General features: G+C 32.9%; 1 protein-coding gene across 1 annotated transcript in view; it reads right to left on the reverse strand.

Annotated features, from left to right (window-relative positions):
* Positions 1 to 3,921: 3,921 nt before the first annotated feature.
* LOC107446464 (sushi, von Willebrand factor type A, EGF and pentraxin domain-containing protein 1) overlaps positions 3,922 to 15,325 on the reverse strand; it is an 89,656-nt gene continuing 78,252 nt past the window's right edge. Inside the window, exons 28-32 of the mRNA XM_043053249.3 lie at positions 12,142 to 12,179; positions 11,896 to 11,994; positions 11,762 to 11,813; positions 8,424 to 8,851; positions 3,922 to 4,115 (exon numbers count right to left, since the gene is read on the reverse strand). Coding sequence (XP_042909183.2) covers positions 3,981 to 4,115; positions 8,424 to 8,851; positions 11,762 to 11,813; positions 11,896 to 11,994; positions 12,142 to 12,179 — 752 coding nt within the window. The 3' untranslated portion in view covers positions 3,922 to 3,980. The remainder of the gene's footprint in view (positions 4,116 to 8,423; positions 8,852 to 11,761; positions 11,814 to 11,895; positions 11,995 to 12,141; positions 12,180 to 15,325) is intronic.

A 15,325-nucleotide genomic window follows, 5' to 3' on the forward strand; every position in this document is an offset into this window, starting at 1 on the left:
CCCTGATCCTAAAATTCGTTCCAAACTTTCAATGAGTTCGTTCGGTAGAGCTGTATAAAAAACTAGCTTCAAAACTAGACAAGCGTTTTTCTACGGGAGTGATTCCGCAGTGGACTGATCGTTAAGACACGGTTCCCAGCAGATCACCGAAGTCAGTCATCACTGGCTGCGATCAGTGTGCAGGTGGGTGACCCCATTGATCAGCCTGCGAAAGTACCGCGTGTGGGTGGTATTGATCCTCGTTAAACTGTACTACAGTAAAGTGTTCAACTTCACGTCGTCGGGCTACCGAAGCGGGGGTGCCATCTCCTCTGCAGAGGATCAAAATTGCCGTGCCGTTTGTTCGGATCATCCTTAGGTATGTTTCGCAGACCATCGACAATAGCCCATAGTGCAGCTCTAGCTCGACGTAAATAAAAAAACTACAACTCCTACGGGAGTGTATTAGTTGGAATGTTGGAAATGTATAGTAGCTCAGTATTCGGCGCGAAGCGCCGCTAACTGATTCATCTAAATTAAATAGGCATAGATTAGGTAGTCATAAATTGAATAAGGTACAATGATATGATTGAGTGAAAAAGGGATTGGAGAGACTCCATTTAAAAGATAAATCTATATACAAGCACTAGCACAGTTAATTATTTACAGGATGAATAATATTAATAAGCAAAAAATATTAAATTCAAGATAACTATATACAAAATTATTTACAAATAACCTGAATAGATACGAAATTATTTACATTATAATACATGGGGTAATCTAGGTAGCAAAAAACCGTTGGTGTTATTGTTAATATAGTGACCCGGCCGTCCCGGCAAGTCACCGCTCGTGCCGGGTTGCTCACTATTCTTAGGCTTACAGATCTCTGGCTCCCCCGGATCGGACCCTGCGAACAAGGTTGCTCCTTCACCAGGTTTACCAGAGTTCAGGTGTAGATGTGTTGTTTGCGCATGTAGTGTGTATTGGGAATCATGGGATGTTATAATACTTAGATAGAATGCAATCTGATGAGAGAAATGCAGCGAGTGGGCTGTAATTTGAATTTTCACTGATAATATCTGTGTCGAATATCTTATTGAAGTTTGCATCAGTGCAGTCCTGGGCTTTGTTATAGAACTTCGTATTAAGAGTGGCCATATAGTTAGCAATATCATCTATTTTCATGTCTTTTTTCAACAATTTATTACTTATTGCCCTTGGGGCCCCAAGCATGGTCCTTAGAATTTTGCCCTCAAAATTTGAGAGTTTCTTTTTTAAGTTTTCAGTCATGGTCGTAAGGGCTGGGCATGCGTATGTTAAAATTGGCCTAATAATTTGTAGGTAAATTGTTCTTTTATTGTTCAAGCTTAGTGTAGAGTTTTTGTTAAGTATTGCATAGAGAGCAAAAAATGCTCCTCTGCCTCTTTTTATTATGTCGTCTATATGCTTACTCCAACTAAGGTTTTGTGATATTATAATACGGGAGTGTATTATGAAAACAGCCTGCTATATATAGCAAGTTCACCGGGAGTTGGCACTTGGCCCCGCCTTCATCACGTGGTATGCGACGATACTATTTCGCAGTCTTTGGGAGAAGGTTGTGAACAAGATTGCTATTTGGCGATCGTATGGCGAAAATATTTATTTCACAAACTTCATCTGCATTTTTTTAGCATTAAATATTTCATAAATTTAATGATATTTGGCTCCATTTTTTTATGATATTTCTCTCTTTTAAGCGAATACTTTGTATTTTTTTAGACATTTTGGTGGGAAAATAGCAGTTTTTAAATTTAAAATATTTAATTAGTTAAATAAACGAAAGGTGTAATAGCAGATGATAAAGCGAATTAAGTGATTGAAAAATAATTCACTGTTCGTGTTTGGCACGCATTAAGGGTTGTCTCAATTTCAAGCGCGGAGATGTTTCTTTCCCGAGCTGAAATGAATTCTGCGTCTGAGGAGGTAGAGCCAACTCCTAGAGAACGAACTATACTCCAGCTCCAGTCTTATTTTGGAGCTTGGAGCTATCGGTGTAAATTCGGATCCATTCAGGTTCTGGGTATTTCTCATCCAACAAGCATATGTTGTTAACTATCACGAGTTGGTTTATTCAAGCAATATGGCCACATGATTCTGAATATAGTTAATCTTTGTTTAGATGGGATCAACTACTAAAAACATGTTTTGCCTGTTCTAATTACGTATAGTTACCGGGAAGGATAAATATATAATATGTAATAAAATTTTAAAATAATATAATTATTTTAGCTTTATTATCGCGTTTGTATATGTCCTTCAGTATGATGCACGATTTCGTAGTGTTGTTCATTACTGATATATTGCTTGTGTACTTTTTCTTTTATCCAGTTTGAAGAACGGGAAATTCAGCTAGTAATAAATGAAATACCAGAGTTCTCATTAAATGTTCAATGCTAAAAAAGAAGAAAGAACAGTCTGAAAAGCTTTTGATCTAATAATCGGATTTTCACATTCCAGGATTCAAATTTAATGGTTTACGCAAGTAAGCTCAATCATACTAATTAATAAGTTCATACTGTATTTTAAGCAACGAAATCGAACCGAAAACGTTTTTTTCCTGAATAAACGTGCCTTTTTATCTACTGAAATAGTTTCCGAACCCCTTAATTTTATTTTATAACCGTCGTTGAACAGTCGACCCGATTTCGGCATAACGATTACCAATGTTCAACTCCCTAATCTTGTAATTTTGAACCCAATCCAGAAGACAAAGGAACTTTAAGATCAAATATTGGGAGAAATTTGCCTTCGTGGAGGACTTTTTGATGGAACTTACCGTCGCTAGCGTTACACGGAGAGAAAAACCATGCAAACGTTCCACTAAAATCTTGACGGCCAGGCGACTCCAACCTATGATCCGTCTACCACTGAGGATATTTTACGTCAGCACTGTGGCCGGTGTGAGCCTAGTACGGAATTCGTATCAACCGTCGTCAATTCGTATTCGTTCGTACCGTTCTGTGTAGTAGAGAGGGAGTTGGCCTTGGACCAGAAAGATACCGGGTTCAAATCGCGCTTCAGGCGTAGGTGTATTTTATCTCTCTATTTCATTTGTCTTTCTTGCGTTATTAAGGTGACATCGACCCAGATATATGGTGCCCACGATAACGTGAGTATTATTAGAAAAGTTAGGTAGATAAGGCAGTACGAGGTTTTTTTTCCTCTTTTTTTTAAAAAAAGAAATAGAACGATGAAATATTTCTTTACTACTGACGAAATTCGTTTCCTCGATGAATTGTTGTAGTTGTAATTCATTTACGTCACACTAGAGCTGCACAATGGGCTATTGGCGACGGTCTGGAAAATATCCCTGAGGATGATCCGAAGACATGCCATCACAATTTTGATCCTCTGCTGAGGGGATGGCACCCCCTCTCCGGTAGCTCCTCCTCTACCTGCACGCGAAGTCGAGCACTTTACGGTATAGTAGTTTAACGAGGACCACTACCGCACATCCTCGGTCCTTTCGCAGACTGATCAATGTGGTCACCCACCTGCACACTGACAGCAGCCAGTGATGCTTGACTTCGGTGATCTGCTGGGAACCATGTCTTAACGATCAGTCCACTGCGGAACGTTTCCTCGATGAAGTGACGATAGTTAATTCGTCACTTTGACGACTTGTTCGCTCCGAGCATATACTAGGAAACAGTTTCGTCAAAAACGAAGAAGGTTTCGCGAAATTTGGGTATTAATTTTTTACAGAGCATGCACACACAATCTATTTTCAGTTACATTTTAGAGATAACTGCATTTAGAGATAATTGAGATAGTAGCATCATTTAATAAGCAACATTTAAAGCTGACATTCTAAGCATCAGGTTGCATATTATGTTTAAAAAATACCTATTTATTAAAAAAAAATTGTTTGTAGTATAAGAAAATATTTTATTCCACTTTCTTAATTTCAAAAAGTTTTAATTCTTTTATTTGCTTTTTACAAAATAAGTTAATCATTATGAAGTATACCGAATTAGAAAACACAATAAAATGATCCAAAGCATTAAACAGTTGACAGGATATGTTGCAGCTTGATTTGTTACAAAAATATCTTGATCTGTTTCTAACTTCAAAATGCAATTCTTCTCTTCCTGTGGGCAATAATACAATCAGTTAGTAAGCTAGCCACAAACAAATGTTAAATTAAAAAAAACACATGAATGCTGATTGTTTTTATACTGCTTAAACTAATCTAACTTTAACAAAGTTATACAACTTTAATAAGGCTGAAAAATTGTGTTATGAAAACTAAGACTTATAATTATTTATCTGCGAATATTTATAAATGCAAATTAATAAATTATTTGTGGATATAAAAGGAATTTAATTATCTGAGTTGCCAAGAGGTAAAATGAGAAAATTAAAACCCTTTTAAGATTTTAAATTTTTTTTTTGTTTATCTATTATTTATTTATTTTACTTTTAGAGAAAATAAATTCAGTGATTATAAAAATGCAGAACAGAAGACAATTTTTTAGCTGCCCACAATAAAGCTTTTAAGAGTAGCTATGATGCGAAAACAACTTTTGCAACAGAAATGAATTTTATTTCCTGTAAAAAAAACATAGAACTGAACACAAATTTTTATCTGTTTATAATAGAATCTAGCCGACCGGACTGTGTAGGGGTTAGGGAACTGCCCTTGCATCAGAAAGGTTCTGGGTTCGAATCCCGGGCAAGGCATGAATGTTCTTTCTATATAAACAAAACTCTGTACTATCTGTCCTTACTGTGGGAGCAACGTTGGCCCACCTAATTTGGTGCCCCTGAAAGAGTGGCCAACAAATCTGCCCTTCAGATGCCTGTATGACGTAAGTCATTTCCCAGGCGGGCATTGGAAAAAAAAAAATAGAATCTGAATCCGTCTATTGAAGAGAAACGTGCAATTCAAAAAACAACGTAAGTACTTCACGGTTGATTCCAGGAAAAGTGGCCTGAACACTATTTTCCTTCGATTGCTACTGCTATGAACACTAAAATAAAGCTTCAAAAAACTAGTAAAATAAAATTTAATTTTGATTTTTTTTTGCAATATGCAGCTTGCCCTACAAAGATGCCAAATATTTAAAAACATCAATTTTGAACTTTTTATCTCCTGATTTTTCTATTGCACGGCAGTATGATAGAATCTAGATAATAGATTTTTATCTGTCTTTAGTAAAATATAACTTATGTGACAGAAGTTATTTTAACTTCTTGATTAAAAAAAATAACTATAAACATAGTTGTTCTAAATGCCCATAAAAACACACACACACACACACACACACACACACAAATTTGTATCTGTTTATAATAGACTTTGTCTGCTGTTGTTGTTGTTGTATGCCTGTTTAGGCAGAGGGGGTGCTAGTGTTCTTATTTTCCAGTGGCGCCATCTATGGTCAATAATTCGTAATTATGGTCAATAATTCGTAATTTTGACCTGAATCAGAGAACGATTGATCTCCAATTGCCCCACAGGTATTGATTTGTTATAGGAACATGGAGGACTTTTGCGACTCGACAGATTTAACGTGCATCAGTCACTTTAGTACACGGGGACTCTTCGGCCGGCGGGGTTCGAACCCACGAACTCTCTTACATGGGCCCGGCCCCCTACAGACCAGGCTATCCCGGCCTTGCTTTGTCTGCTAATTATAATGTATGAAAATTTTTTATCATTCATTTAATTAAGTGAAGATAACTTGTAAAAGAAAATTTCTTTTAACTTTCTGGAAAAAAATCAGAACTTCAAATAAAAAATGGAATTTGTCGACAGGACGACTCCTACCATCTTCCAAACGTAATATTTTTTTCTTCTTACAGTGGATTACTGTTAATTTTATTTGTTTTGAAAATGGTCCTGATTTAATTGATAATTAATTGCTGTCATTGATTTTATAGGTTAGTTAGTTAGATTTTTGAGTTATTGGCGCAAAAGGCAGTGGTGGTGGCTATATCGCACCTATAACTTGGTTTTTATAAAACAGCTAAATGAGTTAAAAGCTAGTTGGACGTATAAACTCCCATGTCATTAAGGTAAGAAAATATGTTATAATGAGGGCTATCACCCATTAATGAACCTAATGATGGATTAAAGCTACCAAAATGGCGTTGTCTCTGAATTCTGAATTTGTTGCACCTGGTCAAAATGTGTTTAATAGTAAGTTGTTCCTTATAATAGGAACATTCAGGTGCAGGTTCATTAAACAAGACGTGTTTATGAGTTATGCGCTTATGACCAATACGTAAGCGATTTAGAGGTACTTGACGCAATACATATTAATACAGATTATCCGTAATACATATTTGCAGAGTCCTGATAAAAATTACGTCGAAATGTCATGCACATTAAAAATCAGACATTTGTATTTCAGTGAAACAAAACCATTCTAAAACTGCCATCTCTAATCATTCGTGTGGTCAAAAACAGCAAAAGAAACTGTTCAATTCTTCAAAAATCAGCTTATTTATTTGGAGAGCAGAATGAATTTTCTTTTCGTTAGAAGCCAAACCTTTACATATATATTGGCTTTGGATTATTTTTTTACTCAGAAAAGAATAAAAAAAAGTTTTGTTTTTTTGCACTTAAATAAAAAAAATTACTAGGTCTAATGTGTATTTTTTATCGCAATTTTTACAACAAAAAAGGAATTTTAATGGCAGTCATACATTTAGCTGACTTAGAAAAACATAACCATCTTTAGGTACAGAAGTGCAGGAAGAATTTGTTACCAACAGGTGATATCGAACATTTCATTAGAAAGAGACACCACAAATGCCAACATATCACACAAAATACCTTGAAAATACGTGAAACCCGCTAAATTCAAACATTTAAACGCAGAAAACATTTACAAACGACATATTAACAAAAGTTAAAGGAAAAAAACAGATACAAGTAACTAAGGCTCCAACATGTAATTTTTTTTATGTACAGATTAAAAAGAATTAAGTCGAATATTTAACTAACTGTATTGAGAGACCTTGCATGCGAAGCGTTCCGTAGTGTATTCATTCTAAGTACATATATATTCAGAATCCTTGCCAAAAATGAAGTTAAAAAAAGTATGAAATAAGAAATATCTATCAGAATTTAAAAGATTCCTGGGGATGAAGGCGAAATAAAAACGCTAAAAACAGTTTGATTCCTTGATGAAATTTGAGGGGTGTTTCTTCTCAGTCTCGACATATTTCGATAACGTTTTGATTTTTAATTCGATTAATCGATCGATCCCCTCATATGGATACTTAATTTTCTTTTAAACAAGACTTCTATAAATGTTTATAAAGAGATTACGTATCATTGTTAATCCCATTACAGAAAAACCTTTATATTGCTCATATTAAAGGTTTACAACTACATCCTTCTGAAGTTCATCTTCAGCCAAAATACGTCGGAATTTGCGTATTATGCTGACAAATTTAGAATCGTTTTTTTTCCCGCAGAATTCCATCAAATTTTTTTAACAAACGTTATTAAACCGCCTATTTTTTTCAACCGACAGAGAAAGATGTTTATAACTAATAATAAATAGCGATAAAAAAATGTTCAAGTCATCCTGTCCTATGCTATTGGAAATTTTTTTTCAGATTATTTCGTAGCTAGGCAACTGAGCTAATTTTGATAAAATTCTTTTCTCGCTAAAATTTATTTTCTACTTCGAAACTAGATATTTATTCATGGTTGCCAAGCAACGAATTTGTCTTAAAAAACCACAATGTAAAAAGTTTCGAAGGTTTGTTTAGTTAAAGATTAACTGAATAAATTTAATTATTTCATGATTTTCAACTGGATGCGATTATATTAATTTTCACATCCATTTAATAGCTACTGAGAATATTATGTGATTATATATTCCATTTAATATATTTTAAAGTGCCGTAATGCCGTCACCTGTCGTAATGTTAATACTCGGCTGTAAACGTAACAAATACAACTTTAGTTTATAACAAAAATACAACTTAAGTTTATCGGCTGTAAACGTAACAAATACAACTTAAGTTAAGTTTCCGATACCATTCATCTTATTTCTTTTAAGAAATTTTTCTACTTTTGGAAATAAAAAGTCAACTTCACAAAGTCCAAAATCAGAAGGAAAAAAAAATCAAGAAACAAGATTTATATAACTCTCATATTATACGTAAATGTAATTCTTATGATATCTGTAATTCTTTTGTAATTTGTTTGTAGTCATGTAATTCTTTTAATCCTGAAAATTTACCTAGTAAAATAGAAATGCTCTTACATTTTCATTTAACTGATAGCTGAACTGCTCAGCAGAAAGAAGAATTAATATATACAAATAATGTATGTTTTATTAAATGCAGTCCTTGACCTCTTGGCTGCATTTGCATACATTTCTTATTCGTTAAAGAAGCATAAATGAATATATAACATGAAAGTAGGATCTTACTGAAGTAGAGTTTGAAACATGTCTTTGCACGTTATATTCTTGCAGACTGCCACAAACTCCGCATGCGTGTTTGGAAATATCTGTTGGGAGTGCCAATAAAATTTCTCCATTGGAATACGACTGGATGTATACACCTGAATGAGTAGATAACAGAACACTCGAGTTATCGGATTGTACATTGAATAAATCATTCTTGAAAGGTGAAACCAAATTTTCTTCATCCAGTAACATTTCTCCCGTGGAATTGAGTTGCAGGACGGAACAGGATTGATACACTTTTAAATTATTGGAGTCGCCATCGAGCCGGACACTAAAATGTCCATGGACACAGTCCTCCAGAAGAGTGTAGGAACATTTGTCAGTAAATTGTAGTTGAGAATATCCAAATGTAGTCACTGTATGGTTGGGTGTAACAAAACAGAATGAATCTAAAAAAAAATAAAATAAAAAAATTAAAAGAAATATATTTTGGTTTGGCCCCTCAGTTTTGAAAATCATATTTTTTAAAAAAAAACTTATTTACTTATTTGTTCCTGTCTGGAATTCTTAAAGTACATGAACCTTGGTGTATGCTTTAAATAGTTTCTTAAAAAATAGCAACTTTATGATACGATTTAAGAAGAGCTTTTCATACTGTTATTTCTCACAGTGCGTAGTTTTGGGGACAAAACCCCTTCCGAAATTAAACAAATATAAAATAGTTTTCATTATTCATATATATATATATATATATATATATATATATATATATATATATATATATATATATATATATATATATATATATATATATATATATATATATATATATATATATATATTGTTAGCAGTCACGGTCGAATGTTGTTCAGCCACGCAGGCAACAGTTGGAAGGAAAGAATATTTTTATTGAGCTTCACATCGTGTATTCAGATTATTTTCAGGCATTGGCTGAGCTCAAATCGGGCATCTAGCATTGGCGGAGCCAAACTCTGTGTGCTTTAGTTTTTATCCTAGGGAAAGTAGCAATTGAATTTAAAAGTGTGAGAAAGCCTTTAGTTTTGAATAATAAATTAAGAAAAGGATTTACAGAAAAAGAATAACATAAAAAGATTAATTAAAGCTTTTTATATTTCATATATAATCCTCATAATCCAACCAACAATCATAACTACTCATATTTCAAATTTAATTCATTTATCTTTTTTTTAAATTATTTACGAAGCAATTTAAACATTTCTGCAATTTCAACTATCTGGAGCCGTCTATCACCTATCAGCCACCACAAAGGTTTTTATTTTATCATCGCATTAGTCAGTCAGCTGTCAGCCAATATAGCGAAGAAACTTACTGATTTTATAGTATTCAAAAATATTGTTCACTTCAGTCAATAAGCTTTGAAAATATATAAAAATCAAAATACACTGTTCAAAAAATTCAGGGAGCAGACGGATTTAACGTAATTACGCAAATTTTTCTTCTGATAACCAACGTAAAACAAAACTTCCATAGTTCCAGCGTTCATGATGTCAAAAACCAATAAGAGTATATTAGTGCATTTCTCAGAGGCTGCTGTCTTCCGTTTTATCAGAGAGGAAATTCAACCTTTCGACTTTTATTTTGAGAAAAGGTTACTTGAAAATGTAACCACAACGTAATCTACTGGTTCCTTGAATCCGGGTTAACCACAAAAAAATGTAGCGGACGCTAACGGAATCTGAAATAACTCTATATTCGTTCATCAAATATCACATAACAGGCGAAGTGGTTTGATAGTATGGGCTGGAATCAGCATAGGAAGACGTACTGATCTTCATATAATTTGGAACACCAAATCTGACGGCTCAAAAGTATTTAGACGAGATCCTGATACTTAAATGGCGAAATGCGTGGTCCTAAATGCACGTTAATGACATATTTCACTCAGCTCGTTTTGGGGAGAATTGCTTGAAGCTGAAACAATACAGTGGCTAGTATGCTCTCCTGATCTTAATCCGATCGAGCATGTTTGGGACGCACTCGGACGTCGCGTTGTTGCATGGCTAAAGGTCTGGTTTCTTAGGACAAGCGCCTTATCTGGGCGTCAGCGGGACGTCAACGTCACGCTGACGCCAACAAAATACTGGTTTGTTAGCTCAAGGCCTGGTTTCTTAGAACTAACGCCTTATCTGGGCGTCAGCGGAAAGTTGACGTAGACCTGACGCCAAAAAAATACTTTTTTGTTAGCTCAGCGTGAGCAGTCGGTCCAACGCAGACATTATCTCTCATTGCGCATGATTTAATAACGTAAACAAATATTTATTTTGAATTTGTATTGATTTTGTTATTGTCGACCAGTGTTTTAGAGAACAAATAATGACTTTGTCCAAGAAAAAACACATTATAGCTGAGCTAAATGAAGAGTGCTATGTTTAATGAAGAAGCTATGTTTAATGTCAAAATCAAAATCTTGGCTGATTTCAATGTGCAACAGGATGTTGTCCGCGATTGCTTCTGTGAGTAACGTCACGTTGTAATCAAACTGCAGTTGAGTTGGACGGTAATTGTAGTTCAAGATGAGCGTTCGATGACGTATACTATCAAACTCACAAATGGACCAATCAGAGGTTAGCGCTGATTTCCAGCTGACGGCGTCCTGTCCTAAGAAACCAGGCCTTAAGGTCTCATGTTACTTCGTCAAGAATGGTATTCCCCAAATTCTCATCCATAATCTCATCCCATCCATGCAAAACAGAACTGCGCAATCTAAGCCTTTTTTTTGGGGGGGGGGGAGACCCCACACCATATTAAATATCTTGTATCATTTCCAAACAATCAGTTTTTTTATCATTTACACGGAGAACTTTCTTAAAGCTGAAACAATAGTGGCCAACATGCTCTCCTGATCTTTTTTTTTATTCATTTACGTGTATCTTTTGTCCTTTTCATTTAAACAAATTGTTGCCCTGAAACACATCATTCCATGCTCTTTATATCATTCCAAAGAGTTAAAGTTCCTATACAATTGCTTTTGCTCTTTTTCGTATTGCAATTCGTTAAACCTGTATTATTATTCTCCATTTTACGCCCATGAATGGCAAAAATTTTCGCACTTGTTTACTTGCAACCAAACTTTTTTTTAGAGCAGTGTAATATTTTATAAATTGCATTTGTTTTCCCTTCTTAAAAAAATATTTATCTCATCATCAACCTGCATATTACGTCTGTGTAATAAGAATTAATTTCTGCTAGTATAACTGAAATTTATAAGCTGAATACAACAGATTAGACATTTGTTCAATCCATCAGGCAAAAAATATCTATTGAAATACTATATTGTAATTTGTATTAATTATTGAACAAAAAATGTTGGTACATACACGACACACACTTTGGACAGCAGTCACCCGGGAATTGCATCAGGGTTTCTTCCTGCAATGATAAATATCACAACTTTACTATTGCACCATAATTTTTTTTGGAGATAAATGTTGAAAAATAAAATAAAACAAACCGGGTGGCATTTGATAAAGGAGCATTGAAAATCGTTGCAAATTACTTGTGACTTTTCACACAGACATTCCTGACAAGAGGACATCCACCATTGTCCATCCTGTAAGATAAATTGTTATATATATATATATATATATATATATATATATATATATATATATATATATATATATATATATATATATATAATGGTTAAGAAGGACATAGTAGAGGACAATTATCAATAAACGGATATTTTCCTACTTACCAATATTATTTGTCCATTGACTTGACAAAAAGTAGTATCTGAAATAAGTAAATAAAGAAATAAAATAAAATAAAAATAATAATATTGCGTTTCGAAATGAACACTTTGCATTAATATTTTTATTCCCCAAAATGTATAATTTACAGCTGAAATCGTAATTTTTTAACAAATTCATTTCCAAAATCACAAAACAAAACAAAAAAAATTCACTTTTGATTTTCATAGTTTAAAAAATTTTAAGAGCATTTACTAGCTCATACTTCATAGCAAAAGCAATAACAATAGTGTATAACTGGTTTTAAATCAAACATTCAGAATTTTAGGAACTAAACATAATCTAATAATCATTTCAAATAGTTAACTCAAACTTTTTGTTGGTAGTTATATTGGCATTATTTCTTTTTATTTCTATTTATTATCTTGGCATTCTTTATTATATTGGGATTATATATATTGGCCTATTGGCATTATTTATATTAACATATTTATAATTACTCCGAATTTCTCCGAAAAAGTTTGTTAAATAACAATTTATTCAACTGTTATCTTACCATGTTCAAACAAAGCAGTCAAATTACCGTAAATGAGATGGTATTCACCGTTATTTGTGAGAAAAACCGTTTATTAACTGCTTTCATTTAATACGGTTAAGCAACCAATATTTTATCTCACCAACTGAGCCCATCTAATGATGCCACTCAGTTCCCTGCAGCTGGGTAAATATTATGGCCGAGAATGCTAATCTGTCAGTCTCATTACCGACAATCCCAGCGTTGACAACACAATATTTCATCCATTCCCTTCAATATACGAAGAGTTTTCAGTGTTCTGCATTCCCTCATTTGTATTCTCCACCTTATAATACCCATGACCTTGCCTAACGAAATGTCTAGCTCCAGGCTCAGTTAAATTTTCTTTTACGGTTTTGAAACCAAGCTAGTTGTAAATGGTTAAAAAAAAACAGTTTAGTTTAGTATTCTTGGCTTTATAGCCATACTAGCTGTAAACTATTTCGAAACAGAAAAGGTAAAAAATATTTTTTCCCGTAAACTTTACGGTTAATTGGATGGACAGATTACTGACGGTTATTTTTAAAATAATGGAATGAAAATTTTAACAGAGTAGTAAAAGAGAAAAAAACACGGTTCCATTAGACATATCGAGCATCAAGGAATTAGGATACTGAATAGATGTTAGCATTATGTGTAAGCATTATGTGTAAGCATTATGTAATGCTTACACATAATGCTAACATTATGTAAGCATTATGTGTATGTAAGCATTATGTAAGCATTATGTAAGATGTAAGCATTATGTAATATTTCGCTTTTATCTCCAATTATATATATCGAAAAGACGTCATAACTTTTCATTAAAACAGAAAAGAAAATCGAGTGATATAATTGTTAAAAAAACAAAACAGATACAGATGTCATCTATATAAAATCAATGAGAATTACAACGGTATTTATTTGTTTGGACCATGTGCCAATAAAACCCTACATTAAATCAGTTACTTTTTATTTTAGAATATTTAAAAATAATATTTAATAATCACCTATTTTTATTATTATTCTCTGTTAAGATCATATTTTGATTTTTAACTTGAATATATTTCAAAATTAAAGGCTGAATATTAAAAAAATTTCTCTTTAGTCCTATTACAAAGTAACCGTATAATATTATTCTATCATTTTACAAATTATAAACCATAAATAAATTAGATTTACTCTTATAGTAAATTTTATTTAAATTTGTATTTGATCAAGATATGTTATTTAAAAAATGAACGATAAATTTTTAAAAATCTAAAGCAATGGCAAGAATGATTTTTCGCACTTATACTGAATACTCTTTTCAACTATTAAATCATTTTACACGGTTTTTTAAGCTAAAAACAAAACAAAACAAAATAATAATAAAATAAACGAGTTCTTGATGAAGTTGCTATGGTAACCGTACTAACTGATTAGGTTTAATTTTTAACCCAATAAAATCGGACGCTTTAGAGGTTACCTCCATTGACTTCGAGATGCTATCGAAGGTACACGACTTTTTGCAATTGATTTTAATCTTACTTAGTGTCGTTTTCTTAGCGCGGAAATACCCATATTGTAGGCGTCATGAAAACCAGATCGATAAATAAAATTTAGCGTCAATATAAATGATTCCTGTTATTAATTGATTAGATATAATTATCTGTAAAAACAAATTTACCAATTATGGATGATAAAACCATTTTAAAATTTAGCGACAATATAAATTACTCTTGTTATTAATTGATTAGATATAATTATCTGCAAAAACAAATTTACCAATTATGGATGATAAAACCATTTTAAAATTTAGCCTCAATATAACGACCAAATGAACTCCTGTTATTAATTGATTAGATATAATTATCTGTAAAAACAAATTTACCAATTATGGATGATAAAACCATTTTAAAATTTAGCCTCAATATAAATGACTCATATTATTAATTGATTAGATATAATTATCTGTAAAAACATACTTACCAATTATGGATGATAAAACTATTTTAAATAAAAAAAAATTATGATTTTTGTTTGAGTTTGCATTTATTTTCATATCTTGAAAATCAATTTACTTTAAAAAATGAGAGGTTTGTTTGTTTGAGATGCTTAGTTTTTTTTCTAAAATACCTTTTTTTCCCCTTCTAACTTAACATTTTAACTCTATTGCTATATGGATGCATCGTTTTTAGTACACTCTGACTGAGGTTGAGGGGTTGTCAATCTCTCTCAGACATCGTCAAATAGAGCTCTCTAAATAACAGCCAATCAGAGATATTTTGAATACATTCGAATTTACTTATTTGTTTTGCTAATATTTTTTATTTGTATATTTTTTCGTGTTTCCTTATTTAATTTTTTCCGCATTTGGTGCTGAGGTTTGCCTGGTCGCAGTGAGAGGTTTAGATGGTTTCTCCTAAAGGTTTTCTTCAACGCAAAATCTATAGAAAAAATCCCGTACCTCCCAATAGTGGTCATAAATGGAGGTGCCTGGAGGTTTCATAGTATTTCATGAACCAACTCTCGAAAGTTCCTTGAACTGGTTCCAGCTGCTTCTAGCTGCTTTTAGTCAGTTTTGAACTGCTTATAACTGCTTTACAATGACGTATGAACGCTTCATTCCGTTGCTTTTAGATGCAGAATTCAGA

The sequence above is a fragment of the Parasteatoda tepidariorum genome, chromosome 6, assembly GCF_982258835.1.
Source record: "Parasteatoda tepidariorum strain Cologne lab strain chromosome 6, Ptep-v5.0, whole genome shotgun sequence".
In the NCBI taxonomy this organism is placed as follows: Eukaryota; Metazoa; Arthropoda; class Arachnida; order Araneae; family Theridiidae; genus Parasteatoda; species Parasteatoda tepidariorum.